This window comes from Diceros bicornis, unplaced genomic scaffold, assembly GCF_020826845.1.
Source record: "Diceros bicornis minor isolate mBicDic1 unplaced genomic scaffold, mDicBic1.mat.cur scaffold_73_ctg1, whole genome shotgun sequence".
In the NCBI taxonomy this organism is placed as follows: Eukaryota; Metazoa; Chordata; class Mammalia; order Perissodactyla; family Rhinocerotidae; genus Diceros; species Diceros bicornis.
This window is the reverse complement of record NW_026691615.1, coordinates 1,918,732-1,942,945: the sequence shown is the minus strand read 5'-3', so window position 1 is coordinate 1,942,945 and position 24,214 is coordinate 1,918,732. Positions and strand designations below refer to the sequence as shown.

Sequence of the window (24,214 nt, the reverse complement as noted above, 5' to 3'; positions counted from 1 at the left end):
TGTGTTCCGGTTAAGTCTATACCCATATGGGTGTGTTTCCATATAATGGGTCTCATATAGGTGTACTTAAATGCAGGTGTGTCTCATACAGGTATTTCCAATACCTTTCTGCACGGGAATTCCTCATACAAGTGTTGTTCACTTCATAAGTGGAAATGCAGATATATTTCCAAAATAGCTGTACCCTACAACAGAGAGCCTCAGTCAGGTGTTTGTTATAATACAGGTGTGTTCTCTACAGCCGTTTTCCACACAGGTGTGCTTCCATTCAGCTACACTCCACATAGATGTGGTTCAATGCCGATGTCTTCTATACAGGTTTGCTCCCATGCAGGTGTGTGCCACACAGGTGTTTTTTCATCAGAGGCTCCCCATCTGAGTCTGCTCACACAGGAATGCCTCATATACAGATATCTCCGTGCCCGGTGTCTCCACACCTGTGTGATCCTACAGGTGTGCCCGCAATACAGGTAGGAGGGCCCTCTGACACCTGCGCGCCTCCGCCCCTTTTGACCCCTCCCCCTTCTAGGATTGGGTTCCCGTTACAGGTGCGCCCGCGGCGCGGCCCCGCCCCCCGCTTGGCTCCGCCCTCTCGTCTGGGCTCAGGTGCACCAGCCGGAAGTGCGCTCCCCTCCCAGGTGAGTGACTAAACTTTCCGGGTCACGTGAGCGGGCGGAGCTGGAGAAGCCCGATCGAGCGACCGACGGACGCACCGAGGGTTCGAGCGAGGGACCCGCATCGGGAACCTGGGCGAGATCCAAGACGCCCGGGCCAGGTAGGGTGGCAGGACGCGCGGCGTGGCCTGCCGCCTCCTCCCCTCCCCTTTCCCCCGTCCGGAAACGCGCCGCCCCAGGTTAATCTTTAATCTCTGACCTCTGGCCGCGGGGGCGGGGCGGGACTCCAGGGTGCCCGGCGCGGGTGCCCCTCCCCGGGGCCTGCGCCTGGGTCCAGCCCCCTCCCCCACGCCCAGCCTTTCTCCGTCTCCTGCCCACCAGGTGCCTGGTCTCAGGTACCCCCGGCCCGAGATGCGGTAGGAGCGGCGCGCGCGAGAAGCCCCGTCCCCGGTGCCACCAGCCCGTCGCCCGGCCCATGGCGAGCCCCGGCCTGGGGCTGTTCCTGGCTCTCGGCCTGCCGCTGCTGCCGGCCCGCTGGGGCCGGGCCTGGGGGCAAAGTAGGTACCGGCGCTGGGTACAGGGACACAGAGGTCAAGAAATGGGCAGCAGGCATGGGATGCCTTGGGGGCAGGAGTCTACAGGGGCAGGACTTGGGGCTTAGAATTTCTGAGTCCTTCCTTGGACGGTCAGAGCTGGTTTAGGAGAATTCCTGAGTTCCCGAGGGGGACGGAATTGTGAGCTGGGGGGCGTGGAGGCCTGCCTACCTGAGTCTCAGTCTGGTTGAGTGTTTTGGCTGACTGGGATCCAGGAGGAGGCCTGCCTGGGGCTGCCAGCCCAGGTTCGCCAGGCTGGCCATAGGTGTGCACCCGGCCATTCAGTCCTCTTCCAGTTTCGGGAGCCTGGGGGGAGGTGTGAGTCAAACACTCCAGGGAAATGCAGGACCCGCCCTGATCCTTAAGGGCCAAGGGAGAGCCTGAGAAGTGGTGGGGGGGAGGGGAGTGTTGGGCTTCTGGACACCATCCATTTTAATAGCCCCCAACTCAGCCCGAACTGCAAACCCTTGTTGGCTGATTACTCGCTGCTGGACTCTGCTGGACTAGGGGTGGCCAGAGAAGCCAAAAGAGCTGAGCCGGCCCCTGTGTGTGGGGCATCCACAGTCTCTACTGACAATGCAAGACTCAAGAGCAGAGTTCTGATGGGGAGAGGGGGAGGATGCCTAAGGATGGTGCAGATGCGCTGAGATAGGGATAGGGCTTCATTTATCCTTTCTAATCCCCCTCCCTACAGCACAGATCACCCCTGCAGATAAGAACAGCACCATTACGACCCCGGACCCTGGCTCTGGCTCCAATGGGGCCCTGGTGAGTTGGGGGTATATGTGGGAGGGGGGCAGCAGGGATGTTATTCAGGAGTCCCACATGTTGCAGGAGGAGGGGCCTAGACTCCCAGAGGTGGCAGGTCTCGGGGCGGGGGGAGGCATTGGCGAACCCCAAGTGGGAGAGACCAGAATACCGACATGACGAATGGGGAGACCCAGGGCCCCAGACTAGGGAGACCAAGAACCCCAGGAAGGAGGCGGAGAAGACTACCATACGTGGTAAGTGTAGGGGTTCAGGAGCCCCACAGGCCTCTCAGGCAAGGGAGGAGGGGGGAGCTAGAAGTCCTGTTGTGGCAGGTGCTTCAGAAGGGAGATCCCAGACATGGCAGATGGGGGAGCCTGGGAGCCCCAGATCTGGTAGATGGGGATCAGGGATTCTGGATGGAGGAACCAGATCACCAAAAGTGGCAGGTGTTGGGAAGATGAGGAGTCCCAGATGCTTCTCAGGTGCGGGTGGACAGCATCCCCAGGCTCGGGTGGGTCACACCTGTCCCCTCTCCCACAGTCTCAGGGGGCCCTCACTGCTATCATCGTGGTCTTCTCCCTCCTGGCCGCCCTACTCCTGGTCGTGGGGCTGTTCCTGCTGGTGCGGAAACTGCGGGAGAAACGGCAGACAGAGGGCACCTACCGGCCCAGCAGCGAGGAGCAGGTGGGTGCCCGCGTGCCACCGCCCCCCGACCTCAAGCTGCCGCCCGAGGAGCGGCTCATCTGAACGCTGGTGCCCGCTGCAGCCGCCACCATTGCCCAGGACTGCCCGGCGCTCGCGCACACACAGCCGCCGCCACCGAGACACCAGCCTCTGATGGTTCAGGAGGACTTGCGAGGGGGGGCGCGGGGCACCTGCTGGGCAGGCTCTGCAAAGCATGCCACCTCTGCTTGACTCTGCCTGCAGTCAGGGGTGCCGGGGCTGGGGACCTGCCTCCCTGCTTGCTGCACCATCTTCGCTCGGCCGTCTGTCCTGCTGCCACACGGGCCCGACCACCCCCTCTCCTTTCCTTTCAGTTCTCCCATGCAGCCGAGGCCCGGGCTCCCCAGGACTCCAAGGAGACGGTGCGGGGCTGCCTGCCCATCTAGGTCTCCTTCCTCTATCCATCACCCTTCCTCGCTGTGTGACCTTTGGGGAAGGCAGAGCTCTCTTTGGGCAATTAAACCCACTCAGCGCTTAAGAATAGAAGGGAAGAAGGTGCTTCAAAGACTTTGCCCCTGAGGGCAAGGCTGCTCACTTTATATATATATATATATATATATATATATATATATATATAAAATTAGTAGTGAGATATTATAAAACCTTTTTTTGATCTGCTGGGGGCGGGAATGAGCCTAGATGGAGGTGACAAATGCAGGGCTCATGGGCTGTTGAGAGATGAATTGTAAGGTTGTGAGGGTCCTAGGGGCTGGGAGGGATTCCTGGAAGGGAGGGCTCTTAACTGTACCTAGGAGCCAGCTGGAGGCTGCCCCAGGAGGGAAGGTGGTGGATGGAGTGGGTTTCTGAGCAAAGAGAGGGCCCCCAGATAAACTCACCAGAAAAAACAAGCTTTAGGCTCTTGCTTTTTTATTGAGGGACTGGAGTCTCCTCCAGACCCTTGATCTTTAACCTTCAAAGCACTTTTTCAGCTCAGCGACTCTGGGCCGGCTTCTGGCCTGGGGCTCCTGACTGCTGCTAATGGGTGCAGCAGAGGGTGTGGGGGCTTCCAGCTCCTTGGGAGGCTGGAGGTAACCATGCTCTGCTAGCAGGACCTTGGAAGGCTGGGCTCTGGGGTTCTCTAGGGAGCCTGGATCCGAGGAAGAATGAAGGGGTTGGGATGTCCAGGTAACATCCAAGTTGGGCTTTGTGGGGACTAGAAGTTGGGGGCTTTCTGGAGGGCTGGGCTGGGGGGGTGCTGTGGAGAGCTGGGAGCAGGGGCTCTCCTGGGCTGTGGGATCCTCAGCTGCCTTGTGGGAAGGAGAGAGATCTAGGATTAGAGGATGGCGCTCTGTGAGAGAGGATTCAGGGTCCCCTTGGCTGCTTGGGTCTGGAGAAGCTGTTGAATCTGGAGAAATGATTTCTTGGCTGCCCTTCGAGGGCGGCTGGGAAGTAGGGTTCTCCGAGGAACTTGTGGTGTCTGAAGGTTGGAGGGTTTGCAGTGATGGTAGTCTGATAGGCAGGGACAGGGGCTGGGGCTCTGGCTCTGGTGGTTTCTCATCATCGGATTGCCATCTTGGTCCTTCTGGTATGTCAGGCTGGGTGGGGGTGGAGAGATGGGCAAGTTGCTGGCCTTTAGAGGCCAGAGGGGCTGGCAAGTGTGATGGGCAAATGGGAGAGGACTGGGGAGCTCTCACCAGGCTGAGGCAGCTGTCCAGGGCCCCTCTGTGGCAGCAGTCTAAGCTCTGGCTGGGCCGCAGGCTGCCCGTCCTGGCGGCTCCCATGCTCAGACTGTCCAGAATCTCGCTCAGCAAATCCAGTTCTTCTCCGGACCCCAGGAAGCTGCTGTCCAGGGTTTCCTCTGCCCATGGGTCCGGGGCATCCTCAGGGCTCAGAGGGGGTGTCCTGGGTGAAGATGGGCAGCCTCAGATATCTCCCGGAGACCCCCACCCCTGGTCCGGCTGCTCTGGAGGGTTTGGAGTTGGGGGACCATCCTCCTCATCAGTCCTGGCCTCCCCCCTTCCCTGCCTTTGAAGCTTACTTCTCTCCTAAGGATTCAGAAGGTCTCTCTTCCAGCCGGATTCTCCTGCTGGGGCGAAGGGGCCGGTTCTGCAAAGACAGATTTGGGGGGTAGGCACCAAAGGTGGTGGTGGGGTGAGATATCTGGATGGAGACTGATGATGGGAGGGGACTTGGTGATAATTCCAGGTGTGTGTTGGGATGAGGGCAGGGGCATCTTACTTGTCCAAAGTGCTGGGTGATGGGCAGACGCTGTTGCAGGCGATCTGACCGGCTGGTGAGGGCCGGGATCCTCAGGGAGCCCCCCCTCTGCAGGGCAGAGGCTCCATCCTAGGAAGAGTGTGGGTGAGCCAGGAGACCATTCCCCCACTGTCCCCCTGGGCATTGGCTATCGGCTTTACCTTGTACATCAGAAGACTCTGCATGCCCTTCAAGCCACTCTTGGCCTATGGAGAAGCCAAAAGAATTAGATTCGAGAGCGATTTGACGCTGGGCATTTGGAAACTCGGGCCCTCGTCCTCTAGGACAGCTGTGTTTTGCCATCTATTCATGTTTGTGTCCGAAATATATTCACAATTCCCCCTGCGCCACCTAAGAAGTCAATACAAACTCACCCCTTTGACTAATACAAAAGGAATATTCCAGGAGGAAATAACCCCCAAATGAAACGAGGAGTGGCAAAAACAGAACATCGTAAAAATGTGTCAGTCTTCAAAAGCCAAGGGGAGAAGAAAATGTAACGGACACATTCGGAGTTGTGACAGCTGGCCACGGGAAACTTGGGCTTGGGAGGAAAAACCCCATGGGCAGAAGCTGGGGTGGGAGTGTCTGAGAAGGACAAAAGATGCTCGTGAATGAATCTTGGTTGTCAATTTTAAATGGGAAAGATGATCCTGACAAAAATAAGTATGGTAAATGGAAAATAAAGTGGGAAGAATTGTTAATGGTTTAACTGCTGGTTCAGTTCTGATAAAAATGTTTGCACTTTAAATCTGAGGTTAAAGTGTCTCCGTGAGGGGTGGAAATGTCCTCTGTCTCCCCAGCTTTGTCACCTCTGTAAGTGGCCTGTCTAGCCCAGCCTTACCGAGCGGTACATGTTTTTGACGGCTGGTTGGGTCTTAGCCTTGACCGAATGCAGGAGGGCGCCACCACCTTTCTGGGAAGAGAATGTCAAGGGAGAGAGGCTTGGGCATCTGGGGTTACCCCAGATCCCACCCCCCCAACCCGGGGCTGTGGGACGCTGGACAAGCCCCTCTCCCTCTCTGATTTCTTCACCTCTCTCTATAAGTGAGCAAAATGATCATCCTACTGTTGTGGGATTAAATTAATTCAATAATAAACCCTAAACCAGTGTTGGGTGTTACTACCTTTAAGTTGTCTGCCCAGAGCTGGTAGGAGCGAAGGGTGCCTGGAGTGGGGAGAGAGGCGGTCATGGCAGGCAGGCTCAGGTGGGGTGCTGGTGGGGTGGGGGCTCCAGGCTAGGTGCAGGGCTCACCTGAGGAGGCCTCGCTGGAGGTGATCTCCTGCTCAAAGAGGTCCGAGAAGACCTCTCCTGTGTTGAGTTTCTCCAGCCGGCCTTCAATGAACTGAGGGTGGAGAGAAGGGTGAGAAAGTCACAGCTGCCACCAACACATCTGAATGCGAGGACTAGGAGTCCGCTCGTCCTCCAGACGTGGAAGCCATCCCTGGCCCACCCCCAGGACCCAGGAGTGTGGAGCCCACCCCAGAAAGCCAGAGGTCCAACCGTCTCCCCGCCCCCACCTCGGGACCTGTCCTCAGGGACCAGACCCCGCCCCTCACAAGGACCCGGAAGTCAGACTCCGCCGCTCCAGACCCGCTCACCTCCTCTCAGTGACCCTGGAAGAGGTCGACCCCACCTGCAGGGACCTAGAACCCATCCCCGCACTGAAGGACCCTGCGGTCCGGCCCACCTTCTCCCAAGAGCCCAGGAGTTCGCCTTCACTTTCTTCCCATCTCTAGGACCCAGGAGTCTCGGCCCGCCTCCTTCTCCCGCCAAAGGGAGTGCGACCTGGACCCCCACCCTCTTCCCAGGCGGCTCCCCTCTTAGGGACTCGGGAATTTGATCCCACCCCTATCTCTTCAGAGACCTAGATCTTATCCCTCAGGAACTCAGGTGGAGGGCTCCCATCTTTACCGACCCAAGAGTTCCGTCCTGCCTCCCGCACCCCGGTGACCCTGAAGTGGGGGATCCCGCGGGGCCGACCCTAGCCGCGTCCCCAGGACCCCAGGAGTCTGCGCCCCGAGCCCCGCCCCTCCGGCCCCAGCCGCGCCCCCAGGAACCCGGGAGTCTGTGCCCCGTGCCCCGCCCCTCCGGCCCCAGCCGCGCCCCCAGGGACCGAAGTCTGGGCCCCTAGCCTGGCCCCTCCCGCCCCAGCCGCGCCCCCAGGAACCCGGGAGTCTGCGCCCCTAGCCCCGCCCCTCCGGCCCCAGCCCCGCCCCCAGGGACCAGGGAGTCCGCGCCCCTAGCCCGGCCCCTCCGGCCACAGCCCCGCTCTCAGGCGCACCTGTTTGAACAGCTGCAGGTGCACAGCCCGCCGGTGGAAGGCCTGCAGGGGCGCCCCGGGCTTCTGGGCCAAGAAGACTTCTTCGCTGAAGGTCACAGGCTGGCCCTGGAAGAAGGACCCGCCTCCTGAGCTCCCCGCGGTTCTGGACCCCAGCTGCCTCCTTCATTCTACCATAGATCTATGTAGCAAACGTTGATCGAGCGCCTACTGTGTGCCTGATCTTGTGCAGGGCCTCGTGGGCCGCGGGGAGGACTTGGGCTTTTACCCCGAGGGAGGTGAGAGCCCCGGAGGGCTGTGGGCAGAGGAGGGGGGACCTGACTCAGGGGCTCACAGGCGCCCTCTGCGGAAAGGATGGATGGTGGAGGGCGAGGGTGGGAGCCAGCGAGAGGGGACTCATGGCAGAGGCGAGCGCCCTGATCCAGGCGATCAATAATGGGGACCAGACCAGAGTGGAGACAGAGGAGGAACAGAAATGAGCAGATTCGGGATGTGTTGGAAGGTCAGAGCCGACAGGAACATCAGATGCTCAAATGATAGAACCCCCCAACGTTTTTATAGAATAGTTGTGAAAAACTAGAGAGGAGGGTTGAAAGTCTGCAGATCAAAGTCCTGGCTTCAACACTCACCCGCTGTGGGACTTCTCCAAGCCTCGGTTTCCTCGTATGAATAATGCGACCATAATAGTGTCCATCTCACAATACTGTTGTGAGCATTAAATGAGACGATAGTAACAGCGAAACCTAGCATTTTTCGAGTGCTCACGATGTGCCAGGCACTATGGAAGCATTCCGCATGCGCCTATCCGCTGACTCACACCACACTTTTGGGTGGGTACTAGTGGAATCCCGTTTTACAGATGAGCAAAAGGAGGCACAGAGTAAGCACTCCATAAATCTAGGTGTCATTATTATTCTGAATCCTTCAGGAACCCCCGAGGCCTCTGCCTCGGCGTCCCCGCTGCTCACCGGGCTGTAGACGAGCGCATCGCGGTACCCCCCGAAGAGCAGGGCCTGGGCTTTGAGGAAGAGACGGGACACCCCTTCCCCGGGGGCCAGGGCGACCTTTCTGAGCCGTAGCCTCAGCAGCGACACCTGGAGGACAAGGGGGGTCGCTGAGCGGGCGGGTGTGGGGCCTCCGCCTCCGGGACGCGGCAGGAGGGTGGAAGGGGGTGACACTGACCACGTCTGGGGGCAGCGCCTGCACGTCGTCAAAGGGCGTCTCCAAGGTGTTGGAGTCCACGTTCATCATCACGACGTCCTCTAGGGCTTTCTCCCGCACTCTCTGCGTCGGGGGGTGGGAGGGGGCACAGCCGCTCAGAGCGCGAGGATGCTGAGGTAGGGGTCCCCGCCCGTGCCGGCGGCCCAGATCCGCTCCCACTCACCTCGGCGAGACTGGCGTGCACTCCAATGAGGTAGGGCATGGGCGCGCTGCGGAGGACCGAGGGTGCAGGGTCACGCAGGCGCCACTCCCGGGTCCCCTGCCCCACCCCAGCCCCCGCCCCTCACCAGCAGTAGTCCAGCAAGTGAGGCGGCAGCGTGGGGATCAGCACGTGCTCCCAGTGCATGGGGTACAGGAGGGCGCAGGACGCGTGGACGCACGAGGTCAACTGTGGACGGGTCGGGGGCCGCGGAGTCAGGGCCTGGACCCTCAGCTTCGAGCACCCGCTCTGGGACGGTGGTTCTCCTCGCTCCATTTGCCACGTCCCCAGGCTTCTGTCCTCCACCCTCCATCCCTTCCCCACCCGATACTGGCTAAGAAGTGAAAACTCAGACCCCTTTAGGAATAATGTGGAGACCAAGAATTCAGCAAACGAGGGTGCTTGGAGTGGCTGGAGCCAGGACTCAGCAAGTCTCTCCTTTTAGGGGGCGGAGCTAATATGCAACCCTCCAATCGGTAGGGGTAGATCAACTCAGCCCATTGACTCCGCCCCAAAAGAGGCGGGCTAGAACGGAGCCCGCCCCTTCCCACGCTCCTAGGGGTGGAGCCACGACTCGGCTCCACTGACGCCACTCTTAGGAGGCAGGGCTAGAATGCAGCACCCTTGGTCCCGCCCCTAGGGGTGGAGCCAACATTTAGCCTCCACCCCTCACCCCGTCCTGCCCCTAGGGGCGGAGCTAGAATTCAGGGCTCCCCGACCTCGTCCTCCAGAAGGGCGGAGCCGGTCTTGGCCTGGCCCGTAGTGGGTGGAGTCTGGACTCAGCGCTCCCAGAGGGGGAGGAGCCACAGCGCAGCGCCCTCTGATTCCCCCACTAGGGACAGAGCCAAGATTCAACTCCACCTTGACCTTCAAAGGGGCAGGGCCAGGACTTTGCGCTCGGGTCTCGCCGCGTGGGGTTAGAACTAGGATCAGCCCCCGTTGCCCCGCCCCCAGGGGCGTAGCCAGCCCGTAGCCCCTCCCCCGGCCCGGCCAGCCCCGCCTCACGGTGCTCAGCTTGCTGGAGGTGAGCAGGACCCTGCGCTCCGCCAGGAGCGCGGCGAACAGCCCCACGATGTTCTCGTCGGTCACCGCCACCACCAGCTCCGTCAGGTTCCTCTGAGGCACAGAAAAGAGCGCTGGGCGCGAGGGACCACACGATCCGACTGCCCCCTCCGGGTTTCGGGACCTCTTCCCACCCCCAGACGTCCCCCCTCCCAGGTGTCCACTCACGTTCTCAGGAATGGAGGGCAGGCGGCCGGAGTCGGGGACCACGAAGCAGGAAAGCTGGTGGGGGGATTGGCGGGGGGGACCGATCAGTCAGGGGGTTGGCCTCACCTGGGTGCCCTACCTTCCCAGGTCCCCAGCTCCACTCACCGGCTTGGTGTTCCCCGGGGCAGGAGGGGGCGGGATGCCGTGCGCGCCGGAGATCGTCACTTCGCCTCCCTGGGGGAGAAGTGTAACTGTGTGGTCCTCAGGGCTGGGGTGTAGCTTCCCCATCTACCTGAGGTCCCAAGCCCGGGCGTTCGGGGTACTCACCAGCTCCAGCCCCACTGAGGCCCGGGCCCCGGGCAGCGGCTGCTTCTGCAGATTTAGAAGAAGTTGCTCGGCCTCCGAGACCTGGGTGGGGGTGAGGTGTCTGAGCTCGAATGTGGGTTGGGGATTCTAAGGGCCTTGACTCAGGCTCAGTGGTCTGGGAGGAGCCAAAGGGCTCTGGGCAGTCCTGGGAATTCTGAGCAGGGCTTGGGGGCTGGTGGGGGGCTCCCGTGGGAGTGAGAGGGGGGCTGGTCTCACTTGGTCCTGGGCCAGGAGGTCCCCCACTGTGTTCAGCAGCTTGTAGAACACCTCAAACCAAGGCAGGTGGCTGTGGAGAGAGGACATAGGTTCCATGAAGTGCCCCTAGGCTGAGGCCCTTCCTACCCCCCCCAGACCCCATATCCCACACCTGAGGATGCAGAGACAACTGTGGGCACCAGCCCGCAGACGGCAGAAGCCAAATCTGCGGGTGCCAGTCAGGTCCGTGAGGGCGAAGGTGAAGTGCTGTACAGCGAGACTTGGGGGCTCCCTGGAGACAGGAAAGGCTCTCAGAAACCTGGGGGTCCCCTACCCCGAACCCTCAACAATGCTCTTCGTACTGTGTCAACCAGTCTGGGGCCCTGGGTGTATAGGTCCCTAGTTGCCAGGGTCCCCAAGTGTCTGAGTGTCTGAGTCCCTCGGTGTCTGGGTGTCTGAGTCTTAGGGTTCCTAGGTGTATGGTCTCTGATGTCTGAGTCCATGGATGTTGGAGCCCTGGGGGTCCCTGAGAGGTCTGAGTTCCTGGGTCCTTGGCATCTGCTCCCTTCCATACCTTTCCACATCAAAAGGGAAGCAGAATTTAGGCACCATCTGCATAGCTTCCTGGGGGTGGAGAGAAGCACACACTGCTTGGCCGCTCAGGTTGGGCCTCACCCCTCAGCTCCCAGTCCAAATCATGAGATCCCCTCCCCCAAGGGGAGCAAGGAGCCAGCCTGCGTACCTGGTCCCTGAAGTCTGGGGGGAACTGCCGCAGGATGGGGGGATCTGCGGGGAGAGTAGGCCTCTGAGTTCAGGGCCCCGGGCCCGCCCTCCATCTCCCCACCCCCACCCGATGCCCCCGACTCACCCTTCTGCAGGGAGGCAGGGCAGGCTGCTTCGAAGAACCAATCAAACACGGCAGGGGGATCCCCTCTGTGGGACAGGAAGGGGCTTAGTGTGTCCAGGGACTTGGTTGTGTCTGTGGAGTCTGCATGTGTGTGTGTGCATGTGTGACCGGTGCAACTGTGTGTGCATGACCCTCGGGTTTGTGGCAGTGAGTGTAGAGGCTGTGTGAGGCTGTGCATGCAATGGTGTTGATTGTATATGCATGACTGGGAGCAGGAGCTCAGTGAGAGAGTGTGATTGTGTGTGTGTGTGCGCATGGCTTGTGTGAGCATGCAGGCGTGTGTGTGTTTGTGATTCTATCCCGTGCCTACCTCAAAGGACGAGACCGTCCAGTGTATGTGTCGGGTGGGACTGAGCCAGTGTGAAGGCGCACAACGTCCACGTTTCCTTGCGTGGCTGTGACTGTGACTGGTGACATGTGCGAGCATCCCCGTGGTCTTAAAAGCAAGAGCCCTGCCCATGGTCTCTGTGTGCAAGACTTCATGGGAACCCAGGGATCGACCCCAAATTTCTCATGAGAGAGAGGAAAGCAGAATGCACTGCGACTTCTCTGCACCTTGTAATCTCTGCCTTCCTCCCCCGTTCCCCCCTCCACCTACGGCGCAGAGGATGCTGGGACTCGGGCTCAGAGAGAGAGAGAGAGAGAGACCTGGAGGGCCACAGAGGAAGAGGATGGAGTCTGACTGCCGACACACAGTCCCCACCGTGGGGACTCCCTTCACGCTGACACCAGTCCCACACAATCACTCATGCACATGGACACACACAGTCCCCCCACCCTGCTGACCCCCGGAAGCCACCTCCCCATCACTCAGATACACCAAGATGTACTCGCTCAAAGTTACAAACAGCCACAGAGAGCCGGAAAGAGCGAAAGAGAGAGAGAGAGAGAGAGGAGGGGCCGAGACTGGCCTGAGTGTGCCTGAGAAGCGTCCATACTATAGGCCAGCTGAGAGTCCTGCCCCGATTCCGATTCCGGCCACCTGCCCCTGTGGCTCTCGGTCCCTCCAGAGCCTGCCCCAGCCCCGCTCCCCTCGGCCCCAGCCCCGGCCGGCCGGTCTGGGAATCTTGGTCCAGAAGGTGGGGGAGGGGGCAGCTCTTACTCAGCTTTGGATCCCATGGTCCCTGCAGGCCCGGCCCGGTGGGTCCCTCTCCCTGGGGGTCCTGGGGGCCCGTGCTCGCTCGGGGCTGGGCCCTGAGCTGGTTCAGCTTCCTGTGTGGCCGAGAGAGGAAGTTTAAATGGGTGACGTCCCTGGAGGGAGGCCCCCGCCCCCACCCGCTGTGAGAGACCCAGGCATCCTGCCTCCTAGCCTTCCCCGGGATGGGTGGGCAATAGGGGGTGCAGGCTCAGAGGCAGACCCCCCAGCCCTATCCTGCCAGCTCGGGCCACGTCTGATGCCCGCCATGACACCCAAGCTTTCTCCTGTCTGTGGCAGCCAAGGCTTCAGAGTTTGCCTGAAATGCCTCTTCTCCCAACTCTACTTTGCTTTGGTCCATCCGCACTGGCCATTCCCTGTAGGACCACCAGAGGGAGCCGGGCCTGAGAGTGGACACAGGGGAGCCCTGGAGGTGGCCAGACAGCAGTCAGAGCACAGGCACAGACAGACAACACACACACACACAGCCAGGAAGTGACCCACACAAACAGGCTAGAACAGTCACAGACAGCAGACAGACACGGAGAGATACTCTTGGACCCTGCTGCAGACTGAATATGTGTCCCCCCGAAATTTATATGTTAAATCCCAACCCCCAGGGTTATGATATTAGGAGGTGGGGTCTTTGTGGAGATGATTAGGTCATGAGGGTGGAGTCCTCATGAATGGGATTAGTGCCCTTATAACAGAGACCCCAGACAGCTCCCTGCCCCTTCTGCCATGTGAGGACACAGCAAGAAGACAGCTGTCTGTGAACCAGGAAGCAGGTCCTCACCAGACACGAAATCTGCCGGCGCCTTGATCTTGGACTTCCAGCCTCCAGAACTGTGAGAAATAAATGCACATTGTTTATAAACCACCCAGTCTCTGTTATTCTTCTGTAGCAGTCTGAATGGACCAAAGACAGGCCCTGAGGCCCTGAGGCCCTCTTCATATCTGCAATTCACTCCAATTCAGGACAAATACCCAATGGCAAACCCGTTGGGTGGGGATCAAAAAAGAGTTCACATCTCTGATGTGTGACCTCAAAGTGGAATGCTCTCTGCTCCTCGGTTCTGCATCCGTAACATAAGTAGACATGGTGCCTGTCTCAGAGGCCCTGTGAAGGTTCAATGAGAGAACTCATGTAAAATGTTTAGTATGAGACCAGACCTGGATCAAGCTTTTGATATGTTGTCTATTATTATGGGAGGCAGGTCAACTACATGGTTAAGAGAATGATTTTGGAATCAGAGACACCTGGGTTCAAGACCCAACTCAGTTCTTTACCAAAACAAGCAAGATGAGAAGGCAATAGAGGCTTCATCAAGACGGAAGTCACAGTCTTCTGTAACCCAATCTTGGAAGTGGCGTCCCATTGTCTTTGCCAAATCCTGTTGGTCAGAAGCCATCGCCAGGTCCAGCCCATATTCAAGGGGAGGGGATCCTAGAGGGACTTGACTAGGGGAGATGGGGATCGTTGGGGGTCGTCTTAGAAGTTGCCTTCCACACTCTCTGTGCCTTCATTTTCTCATTTTAAAAGAAGGAAAACAAAACACCTCACAGTGTGTCATAAAGGCTCATTCATTCACTTACTTGTTTGTTCAATAAATAATTACTAAGGGCCTGTGTTGCATCAAGCTGTTCTAGACACGTGGTGACCAAGGGAGCCAGGATTCCTGTCCTCATGAAGCTTACACTCCAGTGGGGAGGGAAGGGGACAGATAAAAGAAACAAGTATACAAACGGACAAGATGATTTGAGTTAGTGATGGGTGCTTCGTAAAATGAAACAAGATAACTGATGGAGAGCAACTGGGTGCTAATTCAGAGTTGCAGGGAAGGCTTCTCTGAGGAAGTGTCATTTGAACTGAAACCTGTAGACGAGAAGAGGCCAGCCATGCACACATCTGGGGAAAGAGTTAGCAGGAACAGCATGTGCAAAGGCCCTGAGGTTGAATCGAGTTTGATATGACAAGCACAAAAGGAAGGCCATTGTAATTTCAGCTTAATGGGTGAGGGAGAGGGTGATGGGGATGTAGTCAGCAGGGGGTGGAGACCAAGGTGAGAATTTGGGTTTCAGTCTGAGTGAGATGGGAGTCGTGGGACTGTTTTGAACAGGGGAGGGACAGGCATTTATTGCATATAAAGGTTCCTCTCTGGCTGCTGTGGAAGGAGGACCCTGCAGACTGCAGGGGGCAGGGGTGGCAGCAGGGAGCCCAGGGAAGTGATTAGAGGGGTTGTCTGGGTGAGCAATAATGGTGGCTTAGACCAGAGTATAGATAGGTTCAGAGAAGAGGTCAGATACATTTGGGATACATTTTGGAGACAGAGCAACTGGACTCAGCCAAAGATAGGAAGTGTGTTGGGTGTAGGAAACAATTAAGACTGACTCCTGGATTTGGGGTTTGAGCCATGGGGTGGTGCCATTTACTGGGGAAAGGGATATTTTGGGGGCAGAATAGGGAGTTATGTTGTGGCCATATTAGGGTTCGAGAAGATGAAGAAAGCCAAGCCAAGTTCACTGCCTAGCCTATCATGTTTCTGTTCCACCACCCAGAGATGTGCTGGGCTTGCTGAGATGAAAGTTGCTGTGAGGCGGATGTCTTCCTCATGCTCCTCTCGGCTGCTGTGGGACCCAGTAAAGAGGCTGGGGCCCCAGTCTGGGTCTGGTGGTCCAGCACAGAGTGTGGTGAAAATAGTCAATTGGCCCTGAGCATCCCTCCCTCCCTCCTTCTCTCCCTCCTGGTTTGCCTTCCTTTGTATAGCAGAAGCTGGGAAATAAAAAAAAACTACATTTCCCAGACTTCCTTGCAGCTCTGGTTCTACATGTAGCATTGGTTCTACCAATTAGAAAAGCTCATGAGAGATCTGGAAGATAGAAGTGAGGCAGAACCCTGTGTGTGTGTTTATCCTGCTGGATACTCATTTTAAATAATTTTATTTTATCTTCATACTAATAATTTTTGTTCAGCACTCCAGTGGACCTATCTCCAGCTCTGTGGGTGTTGGGAGGTGTTCTTGAACTCAATAGTCCTGGTAGCATCCTCCTGAGTCTTTGCCATTCTCACTGAGCAGAGGAGGAAGCTCCCTTATTCAGCTCTGTGGAATTTCAACCTATTCCAGGGCTGCTCAAAATATGGTCTCATAGGCGGCATCATCAGCATCGCCCGGGAGCTTGTTAAAAATGCAAAGTCTGGGCCTGCCCAGTGGCGTAGTGGTTAAGTTCACGTGCTCTGCTTCAGAGGCTCAGGGTTCGTGAGTTTGGATCCTGGGTGCAGACCTACACACCTGCTCATCAAGCCATGCTGTGGCGGCGTCCCATATACAAAGTAGAGGAAGACTGACACCGATGTTAGCTCAGGGACCATCTTCTTCAAGCAAAAAGAGGAAGATTGGCAACAGCTGTTAGCTCAGGGCAAATCTTCCTCAGCAAAAAAAAAACAAACCAAAAAAAAATGCAAAGTCTTGGGTCCCATGCCCCACACCTAATGAGTGAAAAATTCTCGGGTAGGACCCAGGAAGCTGTGTTCCACAAAGTAATCCTGGTGATTCTTTGCACACTAAACTTTAAGAAGCACTGGCCCACAGCCCACTCTCTCAACCCCTCCAATGATACTGTAAGCCCCTAAATCCTTGTATTAAATTCCTTTCTGTTTAATATGCCTAGAATGGTTCCCACACTGAACTCTGGCTGACAGAGTCAAACCAGAGTTCTAGAATTAAACCGTCACGATTTGAATCCCAGCTCACCCCTTAACAGCCACGGGGCCGTGGGCAAGAGACCTTGTGTGGCAAATTGTAATTTCCAAAGATGGCTGCAGCATATCTCCCATCCCACATGCTTTTCTGGAATCTTGCCTCACTGCCTTCAAGAGGTGAAGTCTGTATCCCATTCCCTTGAACCTGCACAAGCCTTTGTGACTGCCTTAATTAGCAGTCCAGGGGACACTAAGTGACTTCTGAAGCTAGGTCTGGAAAATGCAATACATTCTGCCTGGCTTTCCCGGGGTATTTGCTCTCGGGGAATCCAGCCACCATGTCACCAGGAAGCCCATGCAGAGTCTGGAAAGGTACCAACAACCTCATTCTACCTGCCCCTGCTGAGTCCCAGCTGACAGTTGGCCTCAACTTGGCAGCCATGTGAGTGAGCCACCTTGGAAACAGATCCCTCAGCCTCCAGTTGAGATTCTCTGGCTGATGCCAGGCGGAGCAGAGACGAGCTGCTCTGCTAAGCCCTGCCCAAGTTGCATATTTGGGAGCAAAATAAATAACTCTTGTTGTTTTAAGCCCCTCAACTTTTGGGGATACTTTATTATGCAGCAAAAGCTAACTGATACACTTTGTCTTTCTAAACCTTGCTTCTCAAGGGAATAAAAGCCCAGACCTTACAGGGTTGGTGTGAGGTTACATGAGATGAGGCATGTATCAGGCCATTGAAATGCTCCATACGTGTTAGCAACTGTTATTCTGCCACTCACGTGCTAGCCCAGGCTGCCGTCTCCCCAGCATCCTTCTCTAGATTCCCCCCTCTTGCTTTCCATACTTGCAAGATGCCCCTCAGAGAATGGCAGCAGCTCCATCACTGGGCACCCACTCTGTGCCAGGCCTTGTACCCACGAGCTGTCCTCACATCCTCACAGACATCCCTGAGGTGGGCGTGTGGGGATCATGGCTGATCCCATATGATCCCATTTTCCTGGTGAACAAATCGAGGCTCAGAGAGGGCAAGTGGCTTGCTCAACACCAGAGAGTTGGCTTGGTCTGGCTGACTCTGAAATCTCTGCCCCGTTTCCCCCACCCCCAGACGAAATGTCCCTTCAGCGCCCACCTCCAACCCATAGGGAGGAGCCCTCACTTGCCGGTCCTCCCACAGGGAGACGAAAAAGGCACTCAGTGGAAACGTGGCAGGACAACAATTAATTTATTTATTGAGGGTGAGGTGGGGGGAGGAGAGGGGAGAGTTGGGGGCACGGCCTCTCTTGCCCACATGCTCCAGAGCTTCTTTCTCTCCCAGCAGCAGCCTTCCACCACCCCTGGAAAGCCAAGGTCAGCAGGACGAAACGGGGCTCATGGGAGCCAGAGAGAAGGCGGGGTCAGAGGGGAGATGGAGCTCATGGGGTCAAAGGTGAGGCAAGCTTGGAGGTGAGGGAGGATCAGAGGGAGGGGTCAAAAGTAAACTAGGGCTTATAAGTGTGGGGGTGCCATGGGGTTTGTGGGGGAGACCAAAGGTGATGGAGAGGTCAGGGGTGAAGGAGGGCTCATGGAGTTAAAGGTGGGGCTTGAGGGGTCAGAGGTGAGGCAGGGTTCAAGGGGGTGTCAAAGTTGGAAGAGCTCAAGGGTGAAAAGTTGGCCGGGGTCAGAGGGGAAGTGAAGGTCGTAGGGTCAGAGGGTCAGAGGTGAAGTGGGGTTCACGGGGTCGGCGGGGGGCTCTAGGAAGTCAGAGGTCAGCAGCCTAGCAGGGGGCAGACATGAAATAAACCAGACGGCCCTAGGCCACCTCCTCCTCGGCCTCCTCCTCGAACTCGCCCTCCTCGGCCGTGGCGTCCTGGTACTGCTGGTACTCGGACACCAGGTCGTTCATGTTGCTCTCGGCCTCGGTGAACTCCATCTCGTCCATGCCCTCGCCCGTGTACCAGTGCAGGAAGGCCTTGCGCCGGAACATGGCCGTGAACTGCTCCGAGATGCGCTTGAACAGCTCCTGGATGGCCGTGCTGTTGCCGATGAAGGTGGCGGCCATCTTCAGGCCGCGGGGCGGGATGTCGCAGACGGCCGTCTTCACGTTGTTGGGGATCCACTCCACGAAGTAGCTGCTGTTCTTGCTCTGCACGCTCAGCATCTGCTCGTCCACCTCCTTCATGGACATGCGGCCGCGGAACACGGCGGCCACCGTCAGGTAGCGGCCGTGGCGGGGGTCGCAGGCGGCCATCATGTTCTTGGCGTCGAACATCTGCTGGGTGAGCTCGGGCACTGTCAGGGCGCGGTACTGCTGGCTGCCCCGGCTGGTCAGGGGGGCGAAGCCGGGCATGAAGAAGTGCAGGCGAGGGAAGGGGACCATGTTCACGGCCAGCTTGCGCAGGTCTGCGTTCAGCTGGCCCGGGAAGCGCAGGCAGGTGGTGACCCCGCTCATGGTGGCCGACACCAGGTGGTTGAGGTCCCCGTAGGTGGGGGTGGTGAGTTTCAGGGTGCGGAAGCAGATGTCGTACAGGGCCTCGTTGTCGATGCAGTAGGTCTCGTCGGTGTTCTCCACCAGCTGGTGCACCGAGAGGGTGGCGTTGTAGGGCTCGACCACTGTGTCCGACACCTTGGGCGAGGGCACCACGCTGAAGGTGTTCATGATCCTGTCTGGGAACTCCTCCCGGATCTTGCTGATGAGCAGCGTGCCCATGCCCGAGCCTGTGCCCCCGCCCAGCGAGTGGGTCAGCTGGAAGCCCTGCAGGCAGTCGCAGCTCTCCGCCTCCTTCCGGACCACGTCCAGGACGGCGTCCACCAGCTCTGCGCCCTCCGTGTAGTGGCCCTTGGCCCAGTTGTTGCCGGCTCCAGACTGGCCTGAAGAGGGAAGGCGGGGGGCACAGGCAGGCAGTTATGGGAAGAGCCCATCCTCTGCCCCACCCCCAGCCATCCTAGGAGTTGCATAATGTTAACTGTTCTGTCTGCTTCCACCCAGCAGCCAGAAGGATCCTGGTAAAACCTAAACCAAATCATTTCCCACCTTTGCTCAAAATCATCCCAGGACACCCATCTTTCAGTAAAAGCGCGCCAGGCCCTGCACGACCTGCCCCCATCCCCTCTCTGCCTTCCCTCCTCCCTCTCTCCCCCTCACTCCCTCTGTTCCAGCCACATGGGCCTCCTCGCTGTTCCTCCAACACGCTAGGTATGGCCCTGCCCCAGGGCCTTTGCATGGGCTGTTCTCTCAGCTTGGAATGCTCTTCCCCCAGAGACCCACGAGGCTCCCTCTCTCACCTCCCTCAGGACTTGTCCCCCTCTGTGAGGCTCTCTCTGATCACCCTATACACAACTGCAACTCCTCCCCATTTCTTATTCCTTTTCCTTGCTTTATTTTTCTCTGTCACCCTGACAAATCTGTGTTGTCTTATTAATCATGTTTATTGTCTGTAATCTCACAGGGGAGCACACCTCCAGGAGGACGAGGATTAGTATTAAAATATTGGCTGGTATTTTTGTGAACAGGTAACGTTTCTTCTCGCCCCTCCCTCTCAACCTGCATCCTGGGCAGGCTCCGTCATCCCCTACCTGGACTGGTCCTGGACTCCTGCCCTCAACTCTCACAGTCTGTTCTCCCCTATGCAGCCACCAGAGGGCGCCGGTGAGCACTTGAGTCAGGCCCAGCCCTCCTCTGCCCACAGCCCTCCAAAGCTCCCACCTTCCCTGAGGTAGAAGCCCAAGTCCTTCCCATTGTCCCCAAGGCCCTGCATGACCTGCCCCGTCCCCTCCGTTCCCTCCCCTCCTCCTTCTCTCCCTCTCACTCACTCTGCTCCAGCCACACAGGCCTCCTTGCTGTTCCTCCAACAAGCCAGGCCTGGTCCTGCCCCAGGACCTTTGAACAGGCTGTTTTCTCTACCTGGAATGCTCTCCCCCCAGGTACTCACATGACTGACTCTTCCTTCAGGTCTCTGTTCAATGTCACCTCCTCAGAGAGAACAGGATTTGACCAGGCGGTCTGGCTCCTGAGTCTGCACTTTGACCACCACCTACCCCACCCTGCCTCCCAGAGGCCATAGAACCTCTTGGCCTGCCTGGAGCCACCCATGATCATTCTAGAATCCCTTACGTCCTTTGGCCAACCTCATTTAATATTTCCACAGCCATTTCCTGAGGACCTATTGTGCATCATACGCACATAAAAGCATCATTATCTTGCTTCATCTTTCCATAGAACAGAGAGGGGAAGTCACTTGTCCAAAGTCACACAGCTTGTCCCATCAATCCAGACTCTAAACTACTGTGCTCCAAGGAAGAGAGATGCCGGGGTGGTGGGGGAGGGTAGAGCCTGGGGCCTGAGGCCAGGTAGGGGTGATCAGCCAGCCTGACCTCGGAGGCACCAGGAAAGGTTTCCTAGAAGGACGTTCACAGAGTGTGCATGCCCCTTAAATCTGAGTCCTGCAAATGTGCTCATTGTCTTTGCATATGCTGTTCCCTCTGTCTTGTACACCTTTCCCCCCTTTAATGCCTTTTGGTCAGTCCACATCCTACTCATCTTTTACGCTGTAGACATTCACAATAATGGTAATAAACACAAGTGCTTATTTACCTTTTCCTCTGTGATAGGCATAATTCTAAGTCCTTTACACATATTAAGAGCTTTAACCCTCACAACCCTGAAGAGTAGGTCTTTTTATAATTCCTGTTTTAAACACGAGGCGACTGAGGCACAGAGAGATTGAGGAGCTTGTGCAGTCACCCAGCTGACTCAATGGCTGAGTTTTCCTTATGTATCTTCTCATCCCATCTCCCTCCTCCAGGGCGTCAGCTCCGGGAGGGCGGAGGGCTTTGTCTGTTTTGTTCTTGGCCGTACCCCCAGGGCATACAGTAGGCCTGGCATGCAGGAGGTGCTTACTAAGTATTTGTGGCAGGCACGAAGCTGCAGAGCTGGCATATGCATCCGGGCAGTCTGGCTTCGGTCCATATGGTTAAATTAAAAGGCCGCCTCCTCCAGGAAGCCTCCCCCCTCATCAGATGCCTCCCCTGGGCTCCCACGGTGGCCTGTGCATCCCCCATCACAGCCCTGACTGCCCTGTCCGCCTCCCCCACGGGGCTGTGGGCCCCCATAGTCCGCCGTTGAGTCTCTGATGGTGGGTGGAGAATTTTCATGGAGGATTTAGAAGTGGGGGCTTCCCAGCCTGTGCTCCATGCCCATGACTCACCAAACACAAAGTTGTCAGGCCGAAAGATCTGGCCGAAGGGGCCGGAGCGGACGGAGTCCATGGTGCCCGGCTCCAGGTCCACCAGCACGGCTCTGGGCACGTAATTTCCTCCTGCAGAGAAGCAGATGGAGGGCAGCTGGGGCGAGCGCCAGGCACCAGCAGCCTGTCCCGTCCCGGCCCTGCAGACGCCCCTGTGTCTTACCTGTGGCCTCATTGTAGTACACGTTGATTCTCTCCAGCTGCAGGTCACTGTCCCCGTGGTATGTGCCCGTGGGGTCGATGCCATGCTCATCACTGATCACCTCCCAAAACTAGATGGGGTGGTGGTGATAACGATGGATAGAGGGGGAGCCCACCTAGACCTGCCCCTGCCTCCCTGGGCGTGGACCCCCCACCATCACCCTAGCTGCCACCTGCCCCCCAGCAAGGTGAATGGGGGACCTAGAGGCATGGGGGGGAGGCAAGGATGAGGCAGCAAGAAGGGCGAGGTGGGGGCGGGGTGCAGCCGAGTCACCACCCCAGCCCCGCGGGCCGGTGTCAGCGCGCCCCCGGCTGCAGCCGCGGGGAGGGGCGGGGTCTCTTTGTGCGCGTGCAGGGGACAGAGCGCCAGCTGTGAAGCCAGCTGCGGCCAGCGGACAGAAGGCTGGGCCCCACCCCCATCGGCCTCTTTGTTCCCAGCTTGGTCCTGCCCCCGCGCCCCTCCCCCACCGTCCCTGGGGTGCCAGCCTCCGGGGGACCCCGTCCTCCCAAAAGGCCCAAGGTGGGGGAGCCCTGCTGAGCTCGGGGACCCTGCTCCGCTCCTCTCGGCCGCCTCCCCGGGCCCGTCCCCCGCGCACCTTGGCCCCGATCTGGTTGCCGCACTGGCCGGCCTGCAGGTGCACGATCTCCCGCATGGCGGTGGCGCTGGTGGGGGACGCGGCGGCGGTGGCGCGGATGCTGGGGCGGCGGCGGCGGGCTGCAGGTGGACGCGGCGGCGGCGGCGGCGAAGCACGGTCCCTGCGGCCCCGGGGCGCCTCTATATGGGCGGGCGGGGCTCGCGTCACGGCCGGTCACCGGCCCGCTCCGCCCCCTGGTCCCGCCCCCGGACGCAGGGTGCGGGGGGGGGGGAGGGATCACCCTCCCCCGCAGCCTGGAGACCCCCGGGGGCGCAGGCTGGGGCTCGCTAGTGTCCCATGCGCGCCCACCCGGGGCCGTGGGGGGCGAGGCCCCTCCGGCGCCATCAGTAGCATCTCCCCCTCCCCACCCCTCCCCGCCCCCAGCCAGGCCTGGCCACCCGGGCTTTGCAGAGACTGAGCGGGGGCAGGGAGAGCGCCCGGTAAACAAGCGGCAGGGCGGTTCTGCCTCAGTTTCTCTGTCGGCAGCCTCCCTCCCCATTCCGCTTAGGTCTCATTAGCCAGAACCCTTGCATTAACTGGGAGGGCTCCTGGAGGGGCCGAGCTGGGGGCTCTGGAGTTGCGATCTGTGTTGTGTGTGTCTGGTGGGGGGTGGAGGTTTGGTTCCTGGAGGACTGGTCTTGAAGCTGCATCGTAAGTAAAACCTCGATTTTCCTTCCATGTTCGGGGGTGCTTTGTGGACGCCTCTGTTGGGCTTGGGGTCCATAGCAGGTGGGGGTCACCTCCAGCCTTGCATGGGGTCGAACATCAAGGATTAATGAAGACTAAGGGCTGGATGACATATTGGGGGCATAGTGGGCCCCTCAGGGCTGCCTTGCTCCCCTCAGATCCCCACCTCTCAGCTGCAGTGTTATAATTTATTACAAGTCATCGCCCTCCCTTCGGATTTATTAGCTGTGTGACCTTGCACGGGCCACTTTGTCTCTCTATGGCTGAATTTCCTCTTCTGCAAGATGGGACAGCCAAGGATGCCTGCCCTTTAAGCCGGTTGGACTGGTCCAATGAGGCAGCCCAGTTAAGATGGCCCCAGTTCCCCCTTGTGCAGAGTAAACAATAAATTGTAACTATTACTGTTACAATTATTATCAGGGGCTGGGTATGATCAGGGGCTTTCTGTGCTGCCCATCAGGTGAAGGCCAGATCTCTTCAGCTGGCAGCCTCCCGCTCCTGCCTCCCAGGAAGCCTCCTCCTCAGTCCCGTGGCTCCTGGGTATTGTGGGGTCAGCCAGGTGGGCTATATGGCTGGGACCACACATTCGCCAGTGGCCTCTGAATTTTAACCAGTGCTTCTCAACCGGGCGTGGGGGGAGGGGTGGGTGGCGATCCTGCCCCCCAGGGGACACTTGGTGTCATCTGGAGAGATTTTTGGTTGTCATGCCTGGATGGGGTGCGTGTGTGTGCTACTGGCGTCTAGTGGGTGGATGTTGCTAAACATTCTACAGTGCACAGGACAGCTCCCCGATCCCCCCAAGAATTATCTGGCCCTGAATGTCAATAGTGCTGAGGGCTGAGAAACCTTATTAATTACTTGGGAAAAAAATTAACTTAGACTCCTAGCTCACACTATACTCCACAATAAATTCCCGAGGGGCCAGAGGGTATAAACCCAGGGGATCCCCCAGCATCTGTGAGTTACTTCCTCTCGCCATCCCCAACTAAAGAGGAGGTATTTAAATCTGAATTTAAGGGGGTGTTTTTAAATGTATGCAGCATCCTAGCACCTCGGTGGGTCTGACGATGATGGAAGGCAGGGTCTCTTGGGGGTTAGGAACCCCCTAACCAGGAATTCTCAGCTCTCAGGGGACACTTGGAAATTTCTAGAGACATTTTTGATCATTACAACTTGGGGCTTTTTTTTTTTTTTTTTTTTTTTTTAATGAGGCGATCAGCTCTGTGCTAACATCTGCCAATCCTCCTCTTTTTTTTTTTCCTGAGGAAGACTGGCCCTGGGCTAACATCCGTGCCCATCTTCCTCCACTTTATATGGGACGCCGCCACAGCATGGCTTGCCAAGCAGTGCATCGGTGCGCGCCCGGGATGCGAACCGG

The 24,214-nt window shown here is 58.0% G+C and overlaps 3 protein-coding genes across 5 annotated transcripts; 1 reads left to right on the top strand and 2 right to left on the bottom strand.

The window, feature by feature from the left end:
• Positions 1–651: 651 nt before the first annotated feature.
• On the top strand, positions 652–3,608 carry CRB3 (crumbs cell polarity complex component 3). Of its 3 annotated transcripts, none has more exons than XM_058537944.1 (5): positions 652–775; positions 996–1,171; positions 1,902–1,975; positions 2,498–2,641; positions 2,995–3,608. In XM_058537944.1, exons 2-5 carry the CDS (start codon positions 1,090–1,092, stop codon positions 3,064–3,066), a joined length of 372 nt encoding a protein of 123 aa, XP_058393927.1. In that variant the 5' UTR covers positions 652–775; positions 996–1,089; the 3' UTR covers positions 3,067–3,608. The 3 variants fall into 3 exon arrangements, with proteins under 3 accessions (XP_058393927.1, XP_058393929.1, XP_058393928.1); XM_058537945.1 differs by lacking the exon at positions 652–775 and adding an exon at positions 784–853; XM_058537946.1 differs by having other exon boundaries at positions 656–775; positions 2,498–3,063.
• DENND1C (DENN domain containing 1C) lies at positions 3,261–12,441 on the bottom strand. The gene is made up of 23 exons (XM_058537938.1): positions 12,358–12,441; positions 11,217–11,281; positions 11,091–11,134; positions 10,923–10,972; positions 10,521–10,640; positions 10,370–10,439; positions 10,115–10,195; positions 9,953–10,021; positions 9,809–9,862; positions 9,584–9,694; positions 8,667–8,767; positions 8,543–8,588; positions 8,341–8,442; positions 8,127–8,252; positions 7,162–7,266; positions 6,132–6,222; positions 6,004–6,044; positions 5,721–5,792; positions 5,038–5,082; positions 4,859–4,966; positions 4,659–4,726; positions 4,315–4,522; positions 3,261–4,215 (listed from the first exon to the last, which is right to left on the bottom strand). Exons 1-23 carry the CDS (start codon positions 12,372–12,374, stop codon positions 3,586–3,588), a joined length of 2,424 nt encoding a protein of 807 aa, XP_058393921.1. The 5' UTR covers positions 12,375–12,441; the 3' UTR covers positions 3,261–3,585.
• Positions 12,442–17,297: 4,856 nt separating this feature from the next.
• Positions 17,298–22,208, bottom strand: TUBB4A (tubulin beta 4A class IVa). Its single transcript, XM_058538005.1, has 4 exons — positions 22,111–22,208; positions 21,477–21,585; positions 21,275–21,385; positions 17,298–18,938 (listed from the first exon to the last, which is right to left on the bottom strand). The coding sequence occupies exons 1-4, from the start codon at positions 22,165–22,167 to the stop codon at positions 17,881–17,883; spliced, it is 1,335 nt and encodes a 444-aa protein (XP_058393988.1). The 5' UTR covers positions 22,168–22,208; the 3' UTR covers positions 17,298–17,880.
• Between the last annotated feature and the right edge of the window lie 2,006 nt (positions 22,209–24,214).